The following is a 26,970-nucleotide window of genomic DNA, read 5'->3' as shown; positions in this document are numbered from 1 at the left end:
TATTGTGATTAGCCATGTCGGAAATCTTGTTGGTTGTTCGGCGCTCGGGAGCACATATTAGCTGGCCGCCACTGCCACTCACAAGTGATTTTGGGATACCACAAGGTACTGTTTTGGGTCCTTTACTTTTTATCATGTACGTAAACGATATTTTCAAACAAAACCTCAGTGGAACAGTTATATCTTACGCAGATGATACAATTATCATAATTAAAGGTAATGACTGGAAAATTGTAAATGAAAATGCAAATAATGACATCCAAATCCTAAAAAACTGGTTCGATACAAATCTACTTACAATTAACGCAAAAAAAACAGTTTATATACCATTCACAATAAATAAATTCAAAACTAACCCCAACATTCATATAATAATACACAACAAAAAATGTAACAAAGATGTTTGTAATAAATCATGTACCATACTAAACCAAACAACTGAAATAAAATACCTCGGTGTAATTGTAGACCAACATATGAAATGGAACAGACACATATGTGAACTTGTTAAACGCATTAGAAAATGTATCTATATATTCATTAGATTAAGAAATGTTCTCAAGATAAACAACCTGAAAAAAGTCTATTACGCACTAGTCCAATCATTACTTCAGTATGGAATCATTGGGTGGGGAGGTGCATATGAAAAATTTTTAAGCTCTGTTAAAGTGGTACAAAAACTAATTATCAAAGTAATTTTGAAAAAAAAACCAACTTTCTCTTCAGCATCATTGTTCAAAATTTTCGAAGTACCAAAAATTGAAGACCTCTATAAAAAAGATGCAATATTACAAATATATAAAGAAACTGTAGTAAAAAAACTTAAATTTAACTCATCCTTAAGGCAAAATTTTAACATCCAAATTCCTCTATTTTCAACACAACAAATGCACAATAACTACATTTACAAAGGCATAAGATATTTTAATAGTCTTCCCGAAGAAGTGAAAAAAATACCAGATTTTATTTTATTCAAAAAGAAGGTCAAATTTATCTTTAAAAAAAATTAATATCACCTATCAAATGTTATAACTTCAATTCATGTTACAACCAAAATTAACGTCACAATCCTCTTTTAAGTTTATATTTATTGTACTGTAATAATGTTAATTACTGATATAAACATGAAATAATTGTCAAATAACTCCTACGCCAAGCTCAAGAGCTAGCACTCTTCATTGGAGTAGAATTTCAACAACATATGTTTTACACTATTACTTATTATTACCTAATTTTATGTACAATGTAACAATGTTATAATTAAACAATAAAAAAAAAAAATAAAAAAAAATATGCTTTACAAATCTTATCAACAGTAAATTTGATGACTCTTCTACTTGCTTTAACCCAATGGCATTTGAATTGTTGAGCTAAAAAATTGGCCCTCACCTCCAAATTAATTTTATTTCAAATTTTTTAAATCTGCAGTGGTGTACTACATCTGATAGTATTATGACGCTATCGTCGAATTCAAATCTGCAGTGGTGTACTACATCTGATAGTATTATGACGCTATCGTCGAATTCAAATCTGCAGTGGTGTACTACATCTGATAGTATTATGACGCTATCGTCGAATTCAAATCTGCAGTGGTGTACTACATCTGATAGTATTATGACGCTATCGTCGAATTCAAATCTGCAGTGGTGTACTACATCTGATAGTATTATGACGCTATCGTCGAATTCAAATCTGCAGTGGTGTACTACATCTGATAGTATTATGACGCTATCGTCGAATTCAAATCTGCAGTGGTGTACTACATCTGATAGTATTATGACGCTATCGTCGAATTCAAATCGTATGTTTCGGGTAAATTCCGCATAGCCTTCGCGCAAAAAAAAAAAAATCGGGGGTCTGCAGGGAAAAATCGACCACTCTGTCCCTCAATTTTAACCAACCGTAAGGTTCATTTCGGTTTGCAGGCGACCGGACCCAAAAAAATAAGACTTGAAAATTAAGACCCGATTTCATACTGAAATACGCCTCATGTAATACGAGATTTCTTTAAAAACATTGTTTTTGTTCATATAATTTTTGGATAATATCGAAGAAAATATGTTTTAAAAAGTTAATAATCCATTGGATTAATTACATTACAATTAAAATTATCCACAATTACGTGTTAAATATTTGACGTTTGTAAAAAATCAAGCATTCTGAGGTTTCCCTGTTGGCTGACAGAGCGCACCTCTGGCGGCAATATTTAAATATGCACTAATACACATATTGTTTAATCCAATACCATTAACAAGCGTTTAGTAAGATTACATTATTTTATCTATTTCCGTTGTATGTATATCAATGCATATGTACGCAATAAAATGTCAACTACATTATATTGTTATAATCCTATTTTTCACTCTAATTTTTTTAAACACAGTAACAGTTGACATCAGCTGGGTAAAACTTTACCTACAACTACCGTTTTTAATGTGCATTTAAAAAAAAACCAAACATTTGATTCAACTTAATGACAATAAACATAACCAACCCTGGGAACCATTCATTGGATAACCAACACCTCTGTCAACCTCGAGTGGTTCGTTACCTTTGGTGACTTAGCAGGGGTGCCCGGGCAAGGAGTGAGGTTTGTCCAAGTCTCTGCGGCGGCGAGTGGCGCCGACTTGGGAGTCCGGTTGAGGGAGACCCTTTCACTTCTCCGGCTGAACTCTGTGGGAGGGATGGATTCTGTCACTCCTGGACATATTGTATTTTGTATTTAAAAGTCTCACACAGTATCCCCAAAGATGACGTAGGCCCTGTCAGAAATTATTTTTCAAACAGCCTACTGTGTGAATAAAGTTTGCTGACCCCAAATCTAGAATGTTTTCCCGGCTTACAAAGGAAGGAGATGAACGAGTAATATTCCTTTGTCTTTATACTCTTTCCAAATATCTTATTTATGATTTGCACTTTTCCCTCCGTATAGTTGTGTGAATATCCACCGGAGTTGTTTGAAAGTGAGCACTGCGATTTGTATATTTGAACAGAGCGATATACAGGTGTTCCCAATCTCGGTTTATTATAGCCCGGAGATACAATGGCCAGTGGCGGCCAACCTATGGGAAAACAGATTTACTGCAGTCGTAAAACGCCCGGGATCCCCTGCCCACTATCATTTCTAGGGCAGGTTAGTTCAGTTATCATTTTCATATGAAGATTTAACATTTACTCGAAGAATACACGCTGTTATTTCTTTCCTACTGGTTTTGTATATAATACACCACATACAGAAACTAATGATTGAAAAGTATAACTTGAAATTGGGAAAAAATGGATTATAAAATAATAATACTTATGTTAATATATAAAATAATGCAGAACTCCAAAGAATTATATCAGATATTAAGTTTATGTGTTTACATTAAGTACACATGTTCTTTTGGAATTTTTTTTTGTATTCTCTTCATCTCCAAACAAACTTAACCCTTTGTTTCCTTGTTGCTGTTTTTCCCTGCAATTTAAAAAATCAAGCTCTTCTATTTTTGTTATTTGTTTTTGGGGTATTATGCCGTGTTGCGCTAACTCCTTCTTTAGCCAACGTTTCGGACAGCATTGCAGTGTCCATCATCAGGGCAGATGTGTTATTTGAGGTTGTGTTAAAATGTGAGCTTATGTATGAGGTTGTGATCAGTGGCGGCTCGTGACTTTTGGGTTACTAGAGTGCTAATATTACAAAAAAGGCTTAATTGATGTTGTTGTAGCTGAAAACAATTTTTTATTTTTTTTCGAAAAATTTGATTTTTTGTATGAAGATTTTCAGGAATTCCGTGCGGCGCACGGCTATACTGAAATTTCATGAAAATCTTCATACAAAAAATCGATTTTCGAAAAAAAATAAAAAATCGTTTTCAGCTATAACAACATCAGAAATGCCATTTTTTTATAATATTAGCACTCTAGTGCACACAAAAGTCACGAGCCGCCACTGGTTGTGATACCGTGTTGCCAGCTCCAACCCTCTGAGCTAACATTAACGTATCATTTTTTAATTTAAGTGGTTTTCTTCGTTTAGCTCTGGTGTATCCGTCAATTACCGGATACCAAGAACTATTAAGCTTAGCTCCATCGTCTCTATTAATGTTTACGGGATTTTTATGAATTTCAATGGCCTCCGTAATCAGTCGTGCTCTATAAGTTTTCGGTCTCCCCAGGATTTCAGGAACAAATCCAAAGTAATTCCCGGTGTCAATCAAATGCTCGGCAATTGCCGATTTGTCAGGGTGGCCGAGTTTACAAGCTCTGAAGTGTTCTGAAATCCTTTTGGAGATAGTCCGCTCTGTCTGGCCTACATAAACCTTGTCACATCCGGAACAGCTGAGTTTATACACTCCATCTGTTTCCAGAGGAAACTTAGTCTTTGCAGACCTCAGTAAGTCCTGTATCTTTGTTGTTGTTCCGAAGACAGTCTTGATATTTTCCTTTCTCAATAGCCTGGCAATTTTGTCTGTCACATTGTGCACATAAGGCAGGAAGGCACAGCCTTTCGACTCTTGTTCAATTCTGTCTTCGTTTGGTGCAGATTTGGCTCTTATGATTTGCCTTGTCTGACTTGCTGGGTAGCCGTTACGCTCCAATGCATCGGTCAGCTTCGTAAGTTCCGCTCCGATTTTATGTTCTTCACATATTCTGGTCGCTCGGGTCACCAATGTATGGATAAGTCCTCTCTTCTGCGCTGGGTGGTGGTGCGAATCAGCGTGTAAGTACCGGTTCGTATGGGTTGGTTTCCTATATACAGTATGCCCTAGGCTACCATCGTGTTTCCGCATCACCTCCACATCTAGAAAGGGCAGGATTTTATCTTCGTTTTCCAGTTCCATTGTGAATTTGATTTTGCTGTGGAGAGAATTAAGATGGTCCAGGAATTCATTTAGTTTCTCCGTTCCATGAGGCCAAATGGCGAAGACATCGTCGACGTAGCGCCACCATACTTTAGGGACAGCCGAAGCTGTGTCGAGTGCCACTTCTTCAAACTTCTCCATAAAAAAGTTGGCTAGTACTGGCGATAACGGACTGCCCATCGCAACTCCCTCCAATTGCTCAAATAGTTCACCCTGAAACGCAAAGTATCCCGTTTTGAGGCAGTGTTCAAAAAGTTTGCAAATGTCTTCCTCATATATCTCCCTGAGCATTGTCATGGAGTCTTCTAGAGGCACATTTGTGAAAAGTGACACGACGTCAAAGCTGACCAGAATATCTCCTTCCTCAGTCTTAACTTTCTTGAGCTTACTAATCAGATCTGTTGAATCCTTGATCCACGATTTGGTTTTTCCAGTTTGCATCTGCAGTAATCTCGAGAGGTATTGGGAAAGTTTGTATGTAGGAGGTAGGCTCTTCTATAGTCACTATAAAATCAGAATATTATGTACATTAAAATATTGCAACGAAAATAAACTAAGAAAGCAGTGAACCCAATTTCATTACATTATAATTACTTGTGCATACGAATGTGATATTTTCAAAAGTGGGACTGATGGTATGTGTTAAGAAAATGATAAAAAGAATCCCTACAAATCCAGACAAGAAATAAAGCACATACCTATTATAAGTCACTAGCTATTAAACTCAGTTATAACCCACAAGTAATAAGTTATAAATCATAGGAATACATTGAATGTATAAACTAAGTTGTTAAGCACCTTTGAGGTGATTTTCTCACTAAAACGGCGCTATACAAATAATCCATTAATAATAATATATACTTTTGTTAATTTGTAAAAACATAATATTTCAGTTTTCATCTTAGCAATTTCCTAATCTTTCACTAGTATTATTTTAAAAATCATAAAAAAAAACCGTATTAAATATATATTTTTTTGATTTTTATCATAACATTTATACATTTGGTTAGTTACTGTGTAAAGACCCCTTACAGGACAAATTACAGGGTAGTAGTAGATATATTTAATTTCAATATTTTTTTTGGAACTGGAATCACCAGTTTGCCACTTGTACGTCAGTTTCCCCACACTGTTTATATAGTATTGCCAATACTGTTATATTGTATATAGCTCAATAGTGAATGTAATAAAAACTTTTAATGTACCCCATTTGTGAATGGGGAAAAAATATTGGATCATTTCCAAGAGCCAGACCTCACAATAAATCTTTTCCAACATAAACAAAACAATATGTTTATTTTGGTGATGCTTAAATAATTAATGAACACTAAACCTGTCTGCTTGATTATTATCCTTCTTTTTAAAGGTTTTATTTTATTATCTTTAGTGCGTGTGGATGTCTGTTTTATGTGATACGCATTTTATAAATAGAAAATACAAAGTACAAACTCTGTTTGCTCATGGATTAGTAATAACAGAATGTTGGTGTTAAATCTTCTCTAAAGATTGGCCTAACATTAATGTCAAGTAATGTAACGGCATCCAAATTTATATTACCTGTTTACGTATCTAGTTTATATATTCTTTGGAACATTTGCCTTTCTAATTATGTTCAATTTGAAAATACCAATATACTAAACTATAAAGCAGAATAACTGTTGGTCTGAACAAAAACTCTTAAAATTACTATCTTTACCAATATTATCAATAAAATTTATAATAAATATGGTTCTAGGCATCCAAGAAAAATTTCAATGAATTGTCTATCGTATTATCACTAGCTTGTGCGTATTGTATCGCTTGTAAAGTCTCACTTGTCACAAATGACTAACTTGCGGGATTATTATTTTGGCTTTGAAATTTTACTCGTTACAAACTAGTGATGCACAATGCATCATTTGGCCCGCATGTCAATTTCATACGACCCACTTAGCCATAGAGAAAAATTAAAATGTTTGCGGGAATTCTTAAGAGAATAGAATTTTGGTTGATTTACACTTCGTGTACTTAATGGAACTATATTTGGAGAACCGGTTTTGAGAACAACAAAATTTTAAAAAATTCCCTCCCCTTCTCAACGAAAACAAAAAAAATCCACAAGAAAACCTTAGATCGCGGGCCGTTTGATAAATAGGCAAGGCCAATTAAAAGGTTGTGTATCACTATCATAAATTTATCCCGTATAGTGATGTATGTACTCGTACAGGTACTTGTACCTACTTCATAAAATTTTTTATTGGTTTTTAAAAACAAAATTGATGATGAGTTGTAATACAAAAGAAGATGTAAAAAGGGAATAAATTTCTCATCTGTTTTTTCAGATTTTTTGATAATTTTACACGTAGTGTCCGATGGATTGCAATGTTTCACATAACCATAATTTTACACTGGTAGTGCCATTAAAGTATGAATCTGTCCTTAATGGGAGAGGAAATTCGGCATGCTGCCACCGCGCGCCGGGCAATTAACAACCGCGCAACACCATCACCTAACAACCGCGCAACACCGTCATCTAACAACCACGCAACACCATCATCTAACAACCGCGCAACACCGTCATCTGACAACCGCGCAACACCGTCACACCTTTGTTATTAGCTTTTTACTTCGAGAACAATTCCCAATTATCGTTTTTTTAGACGGTATATCAGTGAATCGTCCTCGTTATCACAGCCAATAATTATGAAAAGATAATCCATGTGAAGATGTGAAAATATATTATTTTTATACATATTGTCAAATGATGTTTTCCGCAAGAATAAAAGACGACCTAGTTCTACCGCCACGAGTTTATTGTGCTGATAATTTGGTTATAAATCTGTGATTTTGTTAATCAAACACGGGAAGATTGTAAATCTCTCCCGCCGCATACACACATCTGTTTATTTTAATATTTTCTGTTTACATTCAGGGCTGTATCGGCTACTTTTAAAGTTTCCCAAATTCATAATTTTGACTTGCCACGGAAAATATAATCTTCGCTCAAATCACCTCATAGAGCGCATTCCTTTATGGATTAAAGAATTCATCATCAATATAAAGTTTCTAATATGTGATTTATGTACAGCATCTTTTAACAGCTGTTTATCCATCATCGAGGAATTACTCATTACCCGGCTAGCCGGGCAGCTAGATGAGTAAATAATTATACATATTTCCTTTTCATTTATTAGAGATTAGATTATATTGATGGAAGATGTTATACGGCTTGAAATATTCATATTTGTAGTTGGCTAAAAGAAGAATTTGCAAACGAATTTATCTGGAAGACTGAAATTTAAAAATGACCTCATTTATCCCACAAATAAAGTTCCCTGTCTCTTGATATGCTTAAAATAGAGTTTCACTAAACATTTTGCAACAATTGCAACAATAGAATAGAAAAACCAGGAAGCTCATTTTAATTATTGTTTAACATGTTTTATTCATAATAAATTCATATTAAATGAAGAACAAAAGATTCATTCATTAATAATTGCCCGTAATTAGTTCCATGCATTAAAAATGACTGTTCATTTTAGCTGATAAATAGTTCTTATTTCTTTGAAATTTATCGATGAGAAATAATTGTGATCTGCCATTTACTTCTATACTAGCTCTTGTTTAATAATAAATGTTAACTATATTACTGAAAGCAAAATATTTCAATATTTTTTAAAATAAATTTTAAAAAGTATTTGAGCCACATCAAAGCCAAGAAAAAAACAATTGGCAACCCACGGTATTTGAAATGAATATTTTGACTCTATTTTAAAACAGAATGGGCATCACTTTTAACTTAACTTGACATAAAATGTTTATCGCTAATTGAACCAAGAATAATTTATCTCGAAATAGCTCCCATCAGACTTCTGTTTGGTTTATACATGGGCAGGCATGAATAAAGTAAACTGTACACTGGCAGCATTTCTCTCCTTATTTAGACGTCAGATGCCATATTGTACTTTAGTTTACTTTGCATTTTTCTCCTCTTTATGGCGTCCATTATGACTCATTGTGCTCAGTGTTGCCACTGGTAAATCATTTTATATCAAGTGGATACTGGCCACACATTCTGAGAACAACACGTGTGGAGAAATTCTTTCTCTGGCGTTGGGTTCTTCAAATTACCGTTTTTATTGTGTTTCTTAATATTTATAGCCTTCTTGCAAACATTGTGTCTTTACTGAGGTCTAGGAAATGTGTTATTTTCGTAAATAAATATGTGGAGAGATTTCTGTCTCATTTCAGTCTTTTGTGATCAATTTTTTCAGTGACCCTGTTTAGGAAAAGTAACTCTGGCAGTTTCAATTGTCGTCATTATTTTTGAAATACTGAAGAAAGAGAAAAGAAGCAGGGCTTTTACAAAATGACAGTTTTTTTGATGTTTTTAGATTAGGCAAGTATTTTTATTCCGGAACTACCCATCAGGTATATTTTTAGAAATTTAAAATGCCAGAATTTTTTATGTGAATACCACACAGGAGTCCCAACTACTCTGATCTAGTAGTCAGTAGCCAGTGCGACCTTGAAACCCCCATTTGGGATATGTGGGAGTGGGGAACGGAAGGAGATGCGGAGGAGGGAGGTTGGAAAGTACCTGACTAATGAAATCTGGTCATGAAACTTGGCTAAATACTTTTCGATTCCGAATAGTGGTCTTTTCACCAAGGCGATACTTTCATCAATCCATAGATTTATGCTTCCAAAAAATTGGCAATGCCTTCAACTGCATAGATAATTATGTCGTTCTGTAGTTGTGTTCAGTGGAAGCTTAAAAACAATCGTAGCTCCTCGGGGTGGAGACAACATTGTCAGCTGACAATAGTTACTAACTCGGATGAAAATAAACCTGCATACATTACAAATCACATTGTACTGTGTGATGTTTTGAATATCCACAAAAATAAACGATAAATAATAAACGAACGTGCTCAAAAAATTTTTTTGTTTAGACAACGACGGAAGATTTATTGACAGACAGGCCTGGAGTAAACAGATTCCCACGGGAAAGGAGAGACCGGAGGGACAGTCGAGTCTTGAACTTGGGTGCATTGACAGCCCCGAGAAATGGATACAAATCAGAAGTGTTGTTTGAAATTACAGTTAATGATTGAATTCAAATGGTATTAGAGAATATTGCGGAATATTGAATTAAAGTGAAAGATTATTGATCCGGTGTTTGTGTGAAGTGAAAGTGGTTCGACTCAGTGAGAAAACAATTAATAATAATGACAATAATAATAATTGGATAATTTGTAGAGCGCCGTTTTGTAAAAACCCACCTCAGGGGCGCCAGGTGTTGTGCAATCGCGATTGTGTTATAAAGTTGTGTTGATTTAAACGTGATTTCGTATACAGTTCGAACTAGATTGCTTGTCTTAAAAACATGAAAATAATAAAAATAATGATTGCGTTTTTAAAACAGAGTGAATGTACTTAAAGGCGGGAAGTGTTTAATCGGGCTAGGTTATTGATTTGGCGAGATGGCATTTATCCACGGAGACCGAAAACCAGAGAAACAAATATATCATTAACTGTGGGTTCGAATCCTGACAGATTAGGGAGGTACAATTTTATTTACAGGAATATTTAATTACCCTTTTATAAGCGTAGGGAGGAGGTCGAAAATTAAAGTGATTTAGCTATATAGTGTAACCAGGTAAGCTTCACGCTGAGAATGAGAGGTGACTAACTGGGTGAGTTTTTTAATATTATTTATTAAATTCCAGAGGACCTTTTTAAAAGACGGATACAACCGAGGTACAGGAACTAAGTTTACGACACCTGCCGCCCAAATAATGTTATCATTAACAGGGATGTGCTAGGCGAACCGTCAATCAGCTGTGAGCGAGAGACGAGTCAACGACCTTTTCATATATAGGACAAGACGCAGGTACAGTCAGTCAAAGGGGAAGTTTTGCTAGCGTATGACCGCCCAAATAGAAAGCGATCGGATGCAACCAGACAAAACAGAATGAAAACTTTTCTTCTGTTATTTGACTTTCTAATTAAATACTTTTCATCTATTGTTTGACTTTCTAAGTTACGAATTGGGATGCACAAAAACAAATCTAAAGTCGAAAGAGGGAGATGGTAATCTCCAAAATAAAACTACCAACCGAACAACTTTTCTCAACAGGTACCTTTCGAGAGGTAGGCAGCCTCTTTAAATTAAATGCAAAAATCAAACCAATTATCCGTTTATACCTACCTGAGAGGATAGGTATTCAGTAGGAGTTACCCATACCTAATACACGAGGATGCTAGTAACCTCATAAAATAATTACTAGAACCGAATATTAAAATACAGACAGTCCTCATCCTAAATTTGGCATTTCGAGTAGACCTTACATATATCTCACATGATAATTGGCTGAATGGGTAGGCACACAACCTATCGTTAAAAAGCAGGCTAAATGTCGACAAGATCGTCGTGTGTGATCTATGTATTGACCTAGAAAGGGATGTAAATCCCCGACGGCGTGGGAGTTACAACGTTTTCTAGAGGTGGCACGTAACTTAGGACCTTGCGTGTCACATTTTCGCGACTAGATTCGTGACAAGGGATGTCATGGCTTTCCCCTTCTACACTCAGTAAAGTAGGTTATCCAGGTGTATGAGATTGGGGCAATTCTGAAATTGGTGATGAGACCTGGTTTTCTTTATTCTGGCGTGACGGTTGCCGATTTGGAACAAGGGGAGACCCGGCCGGTTGTGATATCCAGACACGCAGATATCGATCGCCTTGCTCAAATTATCATCCATCAGTTTTGTTTGGTAAGAGGAGGAGTCAATCTTAGCTTGAAAAAAATTCATTTCCTTTCCTCTCCTTCCCCTCCAAAAATATATACATGGATGGCGCCGACAACTAACACCATAAATTTATCGTATGTATATCACATATATAAAATCTAACACTTTATTATATTCACATTACCCTACGATAGGTAGAATCGAGTAGCTAGTGGGGGGGGGGGAGCAGGCGACTTAGAAGATAAGGTTTATAAAATGGTTTTAAAACACAGCGGTAATGGATTCAACTCACTCTATCTCAAAAGAACCAAGGGATACCACACATACATAGATAACTAGGTTTCTAAACCGAGAAACAAAAAACCAACACAACGTTCGGTGAAGCCTTTTTATACTGATCCGTCACGTGAAATGAGTACGTTCAAGGTCGTACGTCACGTAGACAAACTAGGATGTACACACTTGAAGGGGTGTGTAATAAAGAGAGAGGCAAGGGATTGAAAGACGGCAGGGAGGACCTTCCTACCCCGGATATATACATAACCAAAGCCTTATGGAAAAGTTACCTATGGGACTTAAAGGAAAATTTATCGTAGAAAGAAGAGAAGAAGGAGAAGTTTGAACTAGAAAGGGCAGATCATTACAACTGATAAATACAAAACGCTTTAGAGCCGGTCAAAAAATTAAATTAAAACTTTTTACAAACACAATTTATTGTTAATGCAGCCAAGTTAAGGCATAGGCTAGCTTCCGCTCATAAATAAAGCACTTCTCTGCTTTTTGTATGAAACAAATTTCTTTTTTGATTAATTTAACGCGATTCGTCTACGTCACACACCATCAATGAGGATAGAGGAAACTAAAAAAAAAGGTTCGTCCATGGACAATATAATTCTCATTCGGAGTCTACCCCCATTCACTAGCCTAAAATATTATTTTGTAAATAAAGTCAAAATGTTCCCTCACGACAAGGTTTTATCTCACAAAGTACTGTCCTGCGAAAAATAGCTTTAAAGTATCTTTCTTTACAGCTCATTTACTTAGCGTTTTGTTAGATGAAGACGGTGACTGGGTATCTCATCAAAATGACAGTTCAACACACCTACAAAAAGTGATTTAAAGTCATGAAAAGTGAAAACAAAAACTAGGTTAAATAGGTTCCATAGGTAACTATTTAACCTAGTTTTTGTTTCATCACTTTTATGACTATCACTTTTTAAAGGTGTGTTTAATTGTCATTTTTATGAAATTTCATGGAACCGATGAAGACATGTCGTGAAAATGACTAGAAATTTGAACGAAGGTTTTACATGCCAAGTATTTTTATTTCAGCAAGACAATAAATAGATAACGGGTTAAATCATTAAGGCCATATAACCAGCCGGCGGATAATCGAATTTCATCAAAAGACCGTCTCTCGCTTCTGGGTAATTTAAAGCGAGATAGATACACCGTATTCGCTCCGCCATAAGCCGCTTGCGTAAGTTGTTATTTGTCACTTGGACATCGAAGTGACTAAACACAAACATGAAAATAAACACAAATATACAACTTTTTTTTTTAAAAACAGAATTTATAAAAAAGTTATTGATCTTTTATACTTCTACCATCATCTAGAATCACCTCCCGAAATTTATGCACTTTACTCCCAGACCCCCTGTATGTTTGGGCACACATATTATAATATTTTGACGTGAGTCGTCACAAACCATGGAGATTACCGTGTCTTTTTTCGGTTCCAATTTTCCCCAATACCCCCCTGCTTCCTTTAAGAGTGAAGATTAAAACATTTTATTTACAAAAATCCAAATTTTTGTGTAAAGATTTTTCATACATCTGACTAAAAAAATCCTGAAAATCTTCATAAGAAAATAAAATTATTGATTTAATAAAAATGCATATCATTTTCGGTTACAAAATCATTGTATTTTTCAGTCTTAGAACTTAAGCACACTAAAAAGTCACTAGCGACCACTGGGAAAGATTATTTACAAGTAAATTTTTAATTTATGTTTTTTTTGCTGTATTATAATATTATTTTTCTTACTTTATATATTTACACATATTTACCAGTTATGGCTAGTATAATATCAACAAAAAGTCAATTTTAGGAAATTATGTTGCATTTTGCTATCAAACAAAATTGGTACTAATTTGAGTTGTCTGTTCATCCTATGTAACTTTGGTTTGATGAACTAAAATTTGCTGAATTTAAGAGTAATTTACAAAATATGAACTGATTGTCTGAAGTGTATATTATATTTTAAACAGAAAATTATTTTAACTGTCATTTTCAAAACATAATTTTCAAGAATTGATTTACTTTCCTGTGATTTTTCATGATATAGTTATTTATAATATTAAATTCTCACGGGTGGTTGAGTAGTATTGCTTCAAAATGTGCAGAGATGTTCTTGCCACTTAGCCTTGTTTATCATTACAAGAAGGTGTTTTTCCAGTCAAATGGAAAACGGCTTTTTTAACCCCCATATTTAAGAAAGGTTGTAAGAGCGATATAAAAAATTATAGACCTATCTCTAAACTTGACTGCATAGGAAAGTTGTTTGAGTCAATAATATATGACTGTCTATTAGCTCATGTAAGTAAATATATTATCATTGAGCAACACGGGTTTTTCCCTCGGCGTTCCACAACAACTAACCTTCTCGAATACTCCCAGTAAATCTGCGATAGCATCGAAAAACGTTTAGAAGTAAATGCCATCTACACGGATTTTTGCAAACCATTTTACCAGTTGAATCAATCATTACTCATCAAGAAGCTGGAAAAGTTTGGCATAAATGGAAATACTTTGAAATGGTTCGAAAGTTACATTACAAAAAGAAAACTTCAAGTGGTTGTAGGAGGGTACTCCGCAGATCTTTTTACTGTAACGTCGGGAATTCCGCAGGGCTCGCATCTTGGACCTTTGCTTTTTTTAATCTTTATCAACGACATAATTTTAACAATAAAAACATCCAAATATCTCCTGTTTATCGATGACCTTAAGTTGTACAAAAAAATTACATCATTAGAAGATTGCACCGATTTGCAAAAAGACTTATCATCACTTCATGAATGGTGCACACTAAATGATTTATATTTTAATGAAAACAAATGTGCCGTTATTTCATTCACAAAGAACATTAATAAACACATATCACATTAACAATATCCCTTTACTAAACACAACTTCAATCAAAGACTTAGGCGTGACATTTGACTTGTCAGTTAGTCATCAAAAAGTCATTTCAAAAAGTGCATCACAAGTATTAGGATTAACGCTAAGAATCACAAATTGTTTTAAAAGTACAGAATTAACTTTAACATCATATAAATCAATTGTGCAAAGTATTCTCGAATACGCATCAACAATTTGGTCTCCCAATTATGAGATTCATAATTATAGGATTGAATCCATACAAAGGAAACTAACCCGTGTAATTGCTTATCGTGAAGGTTTATCTGGTCAATTTGGAACATATAATGACCGAATTTCGCACTCTAAACTACACTCACTGACGGTCAGACGTAAACTTTCTGATGTACTGCTTCTACAGAAAATTATACATGCATCAGTTGATACACCAAACATTTTATCCCAAATTAACATCAATATACCATCAAGAAAATCAACAAGGAGGATGAAAGACATTTTCTATATTAAAGCCTACCACACAAATACAGGATATTTTTCCCCTGTACCGCGAACATTAAGAAATTATAACATTATACATGGCTCTAATAATGAAATAGACATTTTTAATGACCAATTTAAACACTTCAAAAAAAACGTATTACCTTCATATTAAGCTGATATTGAGATGAAGCCCTTTATTTAAAGAGAAGCAACATTGTACCTACCTAATCAGTGTCTCACCAGTACATTGAAGGTTACACCCGCCCTGTCCCACCCCGGTATAGGTGACTTATGGTCACCCCTTCGGAGCTCTCGCATGAATCTAATTTTTGAATAAACGGCTCTACAAAGTATATAAATGAAGCTAGACCTTCAATGTCCCCGCATACGGTGTTAGGAAGCGGTATGCGAGCGCTTACAGGTATTAATCCAAGGACAACACAGAACAATAAGCATCAAACAATCAAGTAACAAGTGTCAGGCAAATAGTTGGTGGAGGGAACCCACACTCCAGTACCTGTAAGCACAAAAAAGAACAAAGTGAAATAATAGAGTGACGGGGGAGTTTCGCCGAGCCACGTCTGGCAGTCCTGTTGAGAGATTGGTGGTGGTTGGGGTGACTGGTGCAGGTCAGGACTTCCACACCCCTTAGCCGACCACCCGGTGGTGCCCTGAAGATAAGTATGGGAAAAAGAGGGATAAACCCTAAAGAACCTAGGGGAAAGAAGCGTCAGGAGGTCGGAGGCAGGGTGGAGGTTACCCCAATCCGCACAGTCACCCCTCTGACCACCAACGCTCCTCAGGGGTGGCGCAGGTGATTGGCGGAATCCCCCGGTAAAAACAAGAAATTAAAAGAAGCTCCAGCAGTGTATGCGGGGACGAGCCCGTTGTCCAACCCCTATTGGGGAGAAGTAAACAATACAAGACAAACAACGAAGTTCAGTTCTAGCCTGTAAACTCGTTGCCGTTACTGAAAAAAGAAAAAAGAACCGAAAAAAAATACATGTAAAAAGAAGAGAAAAGAAAAGAGAAAAGGAAAACAATAAACAATCCAAAAGTGCCACTTAAGGACATCGGTAGATTAAGTAAAACAAATTAGAAAGTGTAAAAATAAAATCTGCATAGTCTGTAAAGAGGACAGCATGTGAAGTATAAGATAACATAAAAGTAAAACATAAGAAAAGAAAATTGAAAATAAGAAGAAAAATAAGAGACAAGTTATTTGGAAAGAAATGTAAACGAAAGAAAATCATCTGCAGCAGCTGGTACAGTAAGGAAAGAAAAATAAGAAGAACAGAATGGCATAGACAATAATCGGAGAATTGTAAAAGAATTAGTCATGGAGCAGGAGCAATACACCAGGGGTTCTCAGTTATCACGCTAGTCAGCGACTCTAAGCACAGACCATCTCTCAACCCAGATCCTAGTAAACTTCCTCAGACATTCGAAATTAACTCTGTTAGAAACAAGATCGGTGTTCCACACCGGTCTAATGGGGACATTCAGACCGTCTATCATTTCGTCTCTGGCATCCTTCAAGATCTCACAGTGCCACAGAATGTGCTCGGCCGACTGGTAAGTATTGCCACAAGCGCAATTGGGATGGGTAGACAGGGCAAGGCTGTGAAGCCTCCCCCTGAATTCCCCATGTCCTGAGAGGAGCTGCGTCATGTGATGGTCCAGTTTGAGGAAGGCCCCTTCCATTCTGAGTTTAACTGATGGGAAGAAGGAAAAGGTCCATCTTCCCATGCTCGACCTATCCCAACGGACCTGCCACTCTTTAAGCGAAAGGTCCCTCATCGTCCGAAGCAGTCCAGGGAGAGTTCCCGGTCCACCTGGTGTCAGAACGACACCAAGATGGGTTGCCGGGGATCCTCTGGAAAGTCTCTACTTGGTTAAGACTTCCCTAATCTCCAGATCGATTGGCAAAATGCCGGCCAAAACTGGCAAAGCGTCCGAAGCAACAGTACGGTATGCGCCAGATAGTGCCAGCAAAGAAGTTCGCTGGCCCCTAGTAAGAGCGAGGAGTATAAGGCAGTTATCCAGGCGGTGCTCCCAAACAGAGGCAGCATACGAAACTTGCGCAACGTATACGCCCCTGTACAGAGCACGTAGTGCCGGACTGCGTAGTCCCCATTCAGCGGTGGAGAGTCTCCTCAGCTTTAGGAACAGCGCCTGAGCCTTGCTTGAAACATCTTTAACATGAGCCAGAAATGAGGACGATCGATCGAGTGTTACACCTAGGTACTTGACCGTGTCTCACCAGTACAGGTGTGACAATAACAAATCGTTTATGAACATATTTGTATTTACCTTTTTCCTATTCTTATTTGTTATTTACTTCTGCATATTTAGCTTATTCATTTTGTTACTATTTTTGTTATTATTATGTATTTAAACATCCATGTATGTAAATTTTTGGGCACCATGCCTGTTTTATGTACTTAAATAAAAATAAATAAACAGCCTTGATGGACACAACATATAAACTTCACCTATTTGTAGAACCCTAGTTTCTACTAACATGTTTTTATTTTGTGGTGATTGATGGTAGCTCAACATTTAATGCTAATAATTATTCCGGGGAATGATACTAAACTGTTGACATGCATGCATTTTATCTCGACATAACAACAATAATAATATTGTAAGGTTTAGCATGTTATTACCAATCTCTGTGCCAAGGTAAGGTTTCCATGTCCGTGTTGCTCAATTGAATTGTCTCAAGTAGTATATTTAGCTTAATACTTTAATTTCTTGCAAGAACTAAGATATTTCATTTGTGAAACTGAGTCATCTCAAAAAGTTTTTAATATCTGTCTATAATAATATACCTACTACTTCGGCATAGCCATAAAATCCTGTACTGTACTGTACTATACTAGGATCGAAATACTTAGTAAAGGAAGCAGATTGACTAAGCGTACACAAGTCCTGTTTCAACCGTTTTGCGTCTGCCTGTACATAGTTTGTACTTTTCGTTTCTGTTTCAAGATGGTGGCTGGTGATGGTTTTAATGGATCAGTAATGATTCTTTTTTCAAATGTGAAATTGTTGCATTTATTTGCACTTTCTTATTTCCATTTTTTTTAATTATTATGGCACCTACCGACATTATAATATTAATATTTGGCTGATAGCACCTTTTTCGTGAAAGATCACCTCGTGGATGCTGTACAAATATGTCTATATATTGCATAATAAATATTACTGGCTTACAACTAATTCATGCCTGAATAAAGTTTTGTCATTGACATCGTGACATTTCGTTGGACAAATTGTATAATTCCTTTATTTGATATTAAAAAATGTTACAAAAAAAATATGGTATATAAATAAGCAGGTAGGTATTTAAGTACTTACAAATCAAATGATTTCAAAGGAAATTTTGGTTTTGATTTATTAAATAAAATAGAATTAAAAACTCACCATTTGGTTACTACGCATGACAGCTGATTCGCCTTTTGAAGGCATTATCAAACTGTCCAATGAATAAGCTGTTTTTATAAATTGATAACATTATTGAACATTTAAAAATAAAATGGAGTTCTACAGATAATTAAACCACATTATATATTTTTTATTAAAGTAGACGGTTGACGTAAGGTTCCCGTGAGAACTCTATCTCCCATTTTACCTCATTCCTTTAACAGTAATCCGGTCCCTTTTATAAAGTTCACCAGGGTTGTCATTGGATATGTGGCTATGTTTTCTGGTTCCACAATGTGTCTTACCAGGTATCTGAGTCTTGTTCCCTACCAGTTGTTCTCCTCCACCAAACCAAGATTCTTGGTTTTACAACGGCTGTGTAAAGCCATTGCATCATTTTAGGTTTGAGTCAAACCCGTTGATGGCCCGTTTAACTCTGGAAGGAGCAACTATTTTAGCCGCAGCGTCCCAATCCTTACCTCCCGTGTAACTCGGGTCGGTGGTGGAACGGTGACACTTGCTTCTAACTTTTTGTAACCGAGAAAGCGTTTCCCCAGCAGTTCCTCCAACTCTTCCTCCCAATTGTTGGTGAAGCCTCATTCTACTTTCCGAAATGGGCCTTTAGTTGCCCCTGGGTCTTGAGCAAGAATTTTTTGAATTCTTGCTGCCTGCGGGATAGTTTCCACCTCCCCACAGTACCAGGATCCTTTGGCTTTCCGGATTGCTTCCTTATATTCTTTCTGTTATTGATTATGAGCATCCTCGTTTCCAGACTTTTTGGCCTTGTTGAAGGCTTGTTTTACTAGTTTCCGTAGAACCTGCAGTCCTCCGCTCCACCACGGTGTTTTGTCCTTGGTATTTTTCTTCAGAGAGCACCTATTTTCGTATGCCCTTATCATTGAGTCCCTCAGTATGTCTACTGCGTCCTCAATCGCTTCGGGGCAACCATATTTGCCTGGGAATCTTACCATTCCTATGTTTAGCTCTTCTGAGTATGAGTCCAGTCAGTTGCTTTTAGGTTCCTACATGTGTTGGTCCCCATTCTGTTTGCCTCTCCCTCTAGTTTAAATTCTATGTGTCGATGGTCCGACAGATGATGCCACCACTACTTCTCTGCTTCTTTGATCCAGCATGACATGAATCTTCACCGCCACCAGGTCCCTGCTGCAGCGTTCGGGGAGCAGTGTGCCAGCTATTCCTCTAATGAGGATGCAAGCCCTGGGTCTGTCTCCCGAGACGTTGTAATAGAGTAGTCCTTGGTTCATGTTTAGTCCTCTGACCTTCCCCCTGTAAGTCCAGGGTTCTTGGATCAGCTCGACTTTCACACTGTCCCGGGTGACTCTCCTGCTGAGCACGGTAGCCGCTGCCGGGCTGCGATGCTAGTTTATTTTAGCGAAATTTAAGTTTTTAGTCATTTGTCTAATCCTCAGGTCATTCACCCTACTCCCCTACTCTTTGGTGTTGGGACAGCGCACCGTGAAGGTGCCCTTACTTATCCCGATGTGCGCCGTCATCCCCATTTCTCTCAGCACTTTTACACTGTCTTCGTCCACGCCCATTGTCAGGCGATACCTATCTTTCTCCCTGACTGAGTGGCGGACGATCCACTTTTTTGTGTTCAGCTGATGGGTCTGGTTTTCCAGCTGTTGCAGCAGCCTCTCGGGGCTTACTGCACCGTTTTCGAGGATTATTGCCTTGACCTTCATGTACTTAAGCAGTTCATTCAACTCCACTACCTCCAGGTCGCAGCCCTGTCGCAGCAGGTCATTCTCAGGACGCCCTAGTAAGTGAAGCCCGGCCTTCTGTTCCCCGGGCATTTTTAGATGCTTGCGGTTACCCTGTGTGGTCCCGTTTGCTTCCAGTTTGTCCCTGGTTTGATTGTACCGGCTGGACTACCCTTCGTATTTCCTGGTTGTCTCCGGTTTCCTCCTGCAGCCCTTTCTCGGTTGCCTCCGGTTTTACCCGTCCGGTCTTCTGTGCCCCTGGTTGAGAGCCTCGGCGGACCCCTGCTTTTCCTTTTTCCATATTCTCCTCGCAGCTCCACTGAGTTTCTTCTGAACTTCCTCTGACAGGCAGTTCACCCTATCTCCCTCAGTGATAGTCGCTGGAGGACTCTCCTTTATGTCCCCCCTCTCCACCGGTTCCTCGAGGGCCCCGGTTTGGGTTTTGGGGGTTCTTACTGGAGTTAGTTTCCAGGTCCCTCTTTGTTTGGGTTCCTTAAAGGCCTCACGAGGGACCAGACTACCGGGGTAAACTCATCGCTCCTCTCCGCTCCTTGGTTCCTCGAAGGCCCTAAGAGGGAAGAGTCCACCACGGTGGCCTCATCTCTCAATTGCATTCCCCTGGGTTCCCTAAAGACCCCTCATTAATGTGTACATTAAATTGACTAATTATTACATCGAAATACCGGCCTTAAGGATTGACTCGCGCATCATGGTATCACTTTTACAAATGTAAACACACATATTACCACCATCTACACATTTACCCTGACGATGGACACTGTTTGCTTTCTGAAACGTTGGCTAAAGAAGGAGGAAGCGCGACATGGCATAATAACCCTAAAATTAATCACGATAATAATGTTGGCCATGAAAATCTCAAATCATATAATTTTTTATATGTATTGTTAACAAAATTATTTCTTTATTTCAATTAAGAAACTGTTAAATTATTTCACAAATTAATATTATTATTTCACCAATAATAATAAATAATATGTTTTAGGATTGTTTGCTAAATACTGCGTACATTCTGGATCTGAGCTGGACACTGTGTCAAGGTCTTCTGTGCGATTTAACTTTAAATATAGACTTTTATGAAATCCTACCTTGCCAATATTTGCATTCTCATGTAATAAAGTAGTACTTTCCCGCGCGTGTTCACTCCGGACTGCAATAAATTAACTTTGTAGTTAATGAATCATAAGTCATGCCCCAGGAGAGCGGAATGGGAATAGAATTAGAAAGAGATATTATTCTACATATCATGATGAACAAGGAATTCTACATATCGGTACTGCGATATATATCTGTTCCCAATGGCACTGTACTAAACTTGGAAATAATTTTAGCTATGTATAATTAAATCCCCTTAAAAATACTTTGTTATTCTTATAGAATTAAACACTAAAACTGATATTTACAGATTCCACAGACAGCATAAGATTTCTAGAATTAAAAATTATGACGAAATCTAAAGAAAATATTTTACCTATAAATAAAAATAATAATATTTGGATGATTCGTATAGCGCCGTTTTTGTGCAAATTCACCTATACTCGGTGACCAGAAGCTCGTAGCACAAGCGGGTAACTGGTGAATCTACATCACATTTGGAGACGACTTTGAGGTATAGCTTTTTTAATTTGAACTTTCGTTTTCGAATATAGAGTCCGATGTTGGAATTTTTTAGGTCAAATTCGGCAGCTGTTTAATGCCTTATAATGTCAAAGCGTAAACCGAGCTCTAACATATTTTTATAACCCTTTATTTGTCCTAAAAAATAAAAAAATAAAATAATTTTGACTTGCCAATGCTTGCCAAGCATTTGGACAAGCGACTTCTGACATGCGTGTGCAAGCGTGTAGCACCACCATTAGAAAACAGACGAAAAATAAACAACAAAATAAAAATGAATCTACATGTACCTAAACGAACGACTAGACAGACATTTAAAACATGTATCTCATTCCAACTATGGTATGTACTCCTCAATACATACACAGTCTTGTTAATAAATACTTGAATAATTTGGACGTATTTGATAATAATTTTAACTTAAAGCCCTCTGGGCATTTACAATAAAATAAAACAGCGGAAAAGTTCGTCCACTTAGCCAACATTCCTATTGTATTCTCTTCCAGTTGCATTTGCATGTTGGCTTTGTTGAACTTCTCTTCATGAGCCTGAGTTTTTTTCTTAACCAGAGTACAGATGTTATGTTTCAAGAAGAGATGAAGCCGATTTGCATAATAACCATCGGCTGGAAAGGTTACCTTGTGGACTAGCTATGTAGCTATTTATGGTAATAATATACCTAAATAGTAAATTGTTACGTATGTAACTAGTTTTTATTTTTACAGGCGATATCAACTATAAAAGCTGATACATACTAAAGGCCATTTGACCAGCGGGCAAAAATTCTGATTTCGTCAAAAGACGGTACTCGCGAACAGACATTTTTTTACACATCAGAACTTGTTTAAAAATAAACTGTTTTTATAAACCCAATAACAATATTATTGAATATATAAAAAATAAAAATTAAAATGGAGTTCTACAAATTAAACTTGATAACAATAAATATTTTTTAATGATTATGCTTTTAAATAATGTCTGTAAAATAGTAATTTACATACTTTTGTAATTTGTATTTCTGTATACTCATCCTTCCTTAGTTAAAATCTAATCATGCAGAATATGTAACAGAAAATACCACTTTTAGAAAAAAAACTAAAATAATAATATTTTCGTCTACTACCAGGGTTGAAGGCAGCACGAGGTGGCGGGGAGAGGTGGGTACCCCGGCCCCTGCGTTTGTTTGTTGGCACTGCATCGCTGGGTTCGGGGTTGACATTCAACTGAACCTAGAACATAGTATTACAAACTAGCAACAGTGCTAGTTATCAACTTATTCCATAACTCAATCATCAATCAAGTTTGTACCTTGTGTTAAAAAATTTTGGAATTATGTATTTTTGTAAGTTCTTGTGAATTCTTACATATATTAAACAAGCCCACTGGTAACCCAGTAAGAGAAGAGGTTGTTAAAATCGATAAGTAAAATTAGATGATTATTTATTTATTTAAGGAAGAGTGTCTCTGGAGGGCGGGCGGGCGGCATGGATCTAATTTTTATTCAAATCCAGTTTATTCCAAAGGAAGGTCGCTGTTTACATGTCTTTTTTAACCTCTTGTTTGCCAGCGTAGCCTTAAGGATACTATTCAAAAATCAGTTCGCACAGTGCACAAAGTTATTCTGGGGAAATTACTTAACCACTCGAGCGGTTGGTACATTGACATTATTTAAGCGATAACTCAAAACGTTTTCCAAACTTCCCATAATATGTCAATAATCGCCCGAGTGGTTATGGTAGATTATATACCATTCTTATCAATATATTAACACATTATATGGTACGATGTTAAAATTTATAAAAACATAATTTTGCAAAAAAACCAGTAAGTTATTATGAAAATTTTGCATTGGACCAAGAAGTTAAAACAAAGAAATAACCTTTAAGTAATCGTGTATTACATACATTACATAACTTTTGAATGCAGTGTAATCTAATATTAGGTAATTATATGCTAATGAGACTGCCTAATTCCGACAATACTTTAATAATTAGATAAACGTAAAATAGGATAGCGGATAAAAAACACTGCAAGCCGCTATCATAAAGTTTTGTTTACTTTGCTAGGCTTGGCTAACTTAGCCTTCCCCCATTGTAAAAGATAAATTGATTTAAAAACACTAAATTCTAATATTCCGCCTAACGCTGTTATTAAAATATAAACTTTCATTTATTAGCAATAGATAAAACGTTTCGGCTGAATGGTATGGCAGTGCTTGTTTGTGAAAGCGGCCGTGTGACGTGATAAGAATTGTTTCGGTATTAATTGGGAAATGTTATCTTTACGCATCCCTGAGCAAATAATTCCGCCGTCGTACAGTGCATAGAGTAAACTAGTATAAAGCTCTGATCATTTTAACCATTTTCTTTATTAATTTACTTGTGTTGTTACTCGCCAAATACCACAGGTGTAACTTGACTTACCAAGAATATTACGCATTTCAAATATAGAATAAATGCAATGGTCTTGTAAAATATATTGTAGGTACATTCATTACGGTTTGTCTGAATAACTTTTCTATTTTGGTATGTAGCAGTCAGTTTGTGGTTTGACATATTAATGAAATAAAACAATAATTACCCGATAGAATAATTAAAAAAAAAAATAAAAAATGACCATGGATCACAGATGGCCTAATTTTTTTAATTAAAAAACGGGACAAGCTCCACAAAAACCTACTCAATAATCCGGACACTCAAGCCAAAATATTTTATAAAAAATACAGAAATGTATGTAAGAGAAAACTGCTACAAAGAGAAACTGTCTAGAGCCAGTAATAATAACAAAGAAATCTGACTTATTATCAAAGAAATATCTAATACCGATCACCCTGCACAACCACTCAATAAATTAAACATCAACAGCTAGGACATCTCTCTAAACGACCATCCAGACATTGTGACCAATGCTTTTGTAATACCTAGCAACACAAATTTTAAATAAGGCATCTACCGATGAAAATGCTCTTGCCGACATAATCAGTCAGTCTACCAGTGAAACAGATAATATACTCACACTAGACCCAACTAACTAACTGTGCAGAAATTTCATAAACTATCAAACAATTAAAGCCCTCCCATTCATGCAATCATGACAAAACATCCTCAAATATACTAAAAACAGTTGAACCTTTTATAATCCAACCATTAGTACATATCATTAACCTCAGTCTTATTAAAGGTATATTCCCTAACAAACTCAAACTTGCACTAGTTCAACCAATTTTTAAGACCAGAACCCCAACTGACATAACAAACTACAGACCTATTTCTATATTGTTAAAAAAAAATATTGAAAAAATATTAAAAAAAAGACTTATTGACTATCTTACAAAATACAATATTCTCTTGTCAAACCAGTATGACTTCAGAGAAGGGCTAAATACAGATTCAGCTATTCTAGAACTAACATCGCATATAACAAAAGCACTAGAAAAAGGTGATAAATGTTTGGCAATATTTCTAGATTTAGCTAAGGCATTTGAAACAGTCTCTCATCAAATCCTTCTGGCTACGCTCCATAAGATTGGAATAAAGAATATGGCATTCGATTGGTCCAAATCATACCTAATAGATAGAAAGCAATGTGTTAAGTTACCATCACTTAAACCATCTCATCACACCAGCATCAATTTTGGTGTACCACAGGGCAGTGTACTCGGTCCCACTCTTTTCCTCATTTATATTAATGACTTATGTAGATTATCTATTGACGGCGACATAATCACTTTCACCGATGATACGGCCCTAGTAATAAAAAGTAAGACATGGGAAGAAACATTTCATAGAGTCGATCTAACATTGCAAAGTTGACAAGTTGACAAGTCGATTCAACCTTGAAAGTATCGCCCTCGTACGCATAGTGAGTATAAAAAACATTATCTGACAACTATTTTGAATAATTCTTTTAACTGTCCAACTAGGAAGATTTTCCTGCTTTAGAACAGTCAAATTATAATTGAGAAGTTCCTTATAAACTTCTAAACATTATCGCTGTCTTGAAGTCAAAGTTATATATTATACTTTGCACGTTTTACTGATATTTCAATGGAAGATGCTCTGAATTGTCAATTTATCAATGATATTAACGTGTCTTAGACATCGTCCCCTGAAAATAATGAAATGTGCTACGTTGATACTTATATTGGTGTACGTGTTTTCTCTTGCCAGGATTCAAAACTCCGTCAGATCGTCACCATGGGTTCACAGGATACCCTGGAGGAAAAGACTGTCACACTCTGTTACGGCGCCGACTTTGTCAATCTCACATTCATCAACTTCTGCTGCACAAAGAAAGAAATAGCACAAGTAAGAATTCCCTTTTATATTGTATGAATTAGTTTACAGCTTGACACACTTAACTTTGAAGGAAGGCAAAGTCAGCAACGAGCAGTGGCGGTTTTCTCTAAAGTGCGTTTGTGCGGCGAACCCCCATTAAAAATATGAGAAAATAAAACATCCTTGTTTTATAATAATATAAGCACATTATAGATAGCACGCTATTAAAATTTCGCCTTCAAAACCCGCGCCACCGAAAAGTACGATGCCTATTCCAAATTTGTGCGAGTTAAAATCCGCGCCAAACTCTCCATACAAAATAATCTTAGCCGGTACAGACCCTATGACGGTGATATATACAACATTTGGTCTTTCTTTGCAAAAATAAGACAAATTGTGTGCGCCGAACACGCGTTGTGATATCACGTGACCTCCGAACATTGACGAATGTAACCGAAGAAACCCGAGAACTTCGCGGCCGACGTTTAACCTTTGAACCATAGGGATGCAAGTTAAGTGTTATTTTTTTATGTTATATTATGGTATTTAACTTTGTAGTCATTTTTGTACATATTTTTGTTTTCTTGTTTCTGCATTTCTCCAACCGTTTGCTTATGGCATTTGTAAATCTACTACCTATTTTTAAATTTATTTCGTGCCACCTTTATTTGTTTTTTTGATGTTTT

At 36.3% G+C, this 26,970-nt stretch overlaps 1 protein-coding gene across 2 annotated transcripts in view; it reads left to right on the top strand.

Moving 5' to 3' along the window:
- Nucleotides 1–26,970, top strand: part of Plc21C (Phospholipase C at 21C) — a 181,792-nt gene that overhangs the window by 25,099 nt on the left and 129,723 nt on the right. For both annotated transcript variants that reach the window (XM_089635969.1, XM_089635970.1), the window contains exon 3: nt 26,177–26,314. In XM_089635969.1, the coding sequence (XP_089492095.1) occupies nt 26,177–26,314 (138 nt within the window). The remainder of the gene's footprint in view (nt 1–26,176; nt 26,315–26,970) is intronic.

Source organism: Hesperophylax consimilis, chromosome 9 (genome assembly GCF_061612785.1).
Source record: "Hesperophylax consimilis isolate HC1 chromosome 9, BYU_Hcon_1.0, whole genome shotgun sequence".
NCBI lineage: Eukaryota > Metazoa > Arthropoda > Insecta > Trichoptera > Limnephilidae > Hesperophylax > Hesperophylax consimilis.
This window is presented reverse-complemented; position numbering and strand designations above follow the sequence as displayed.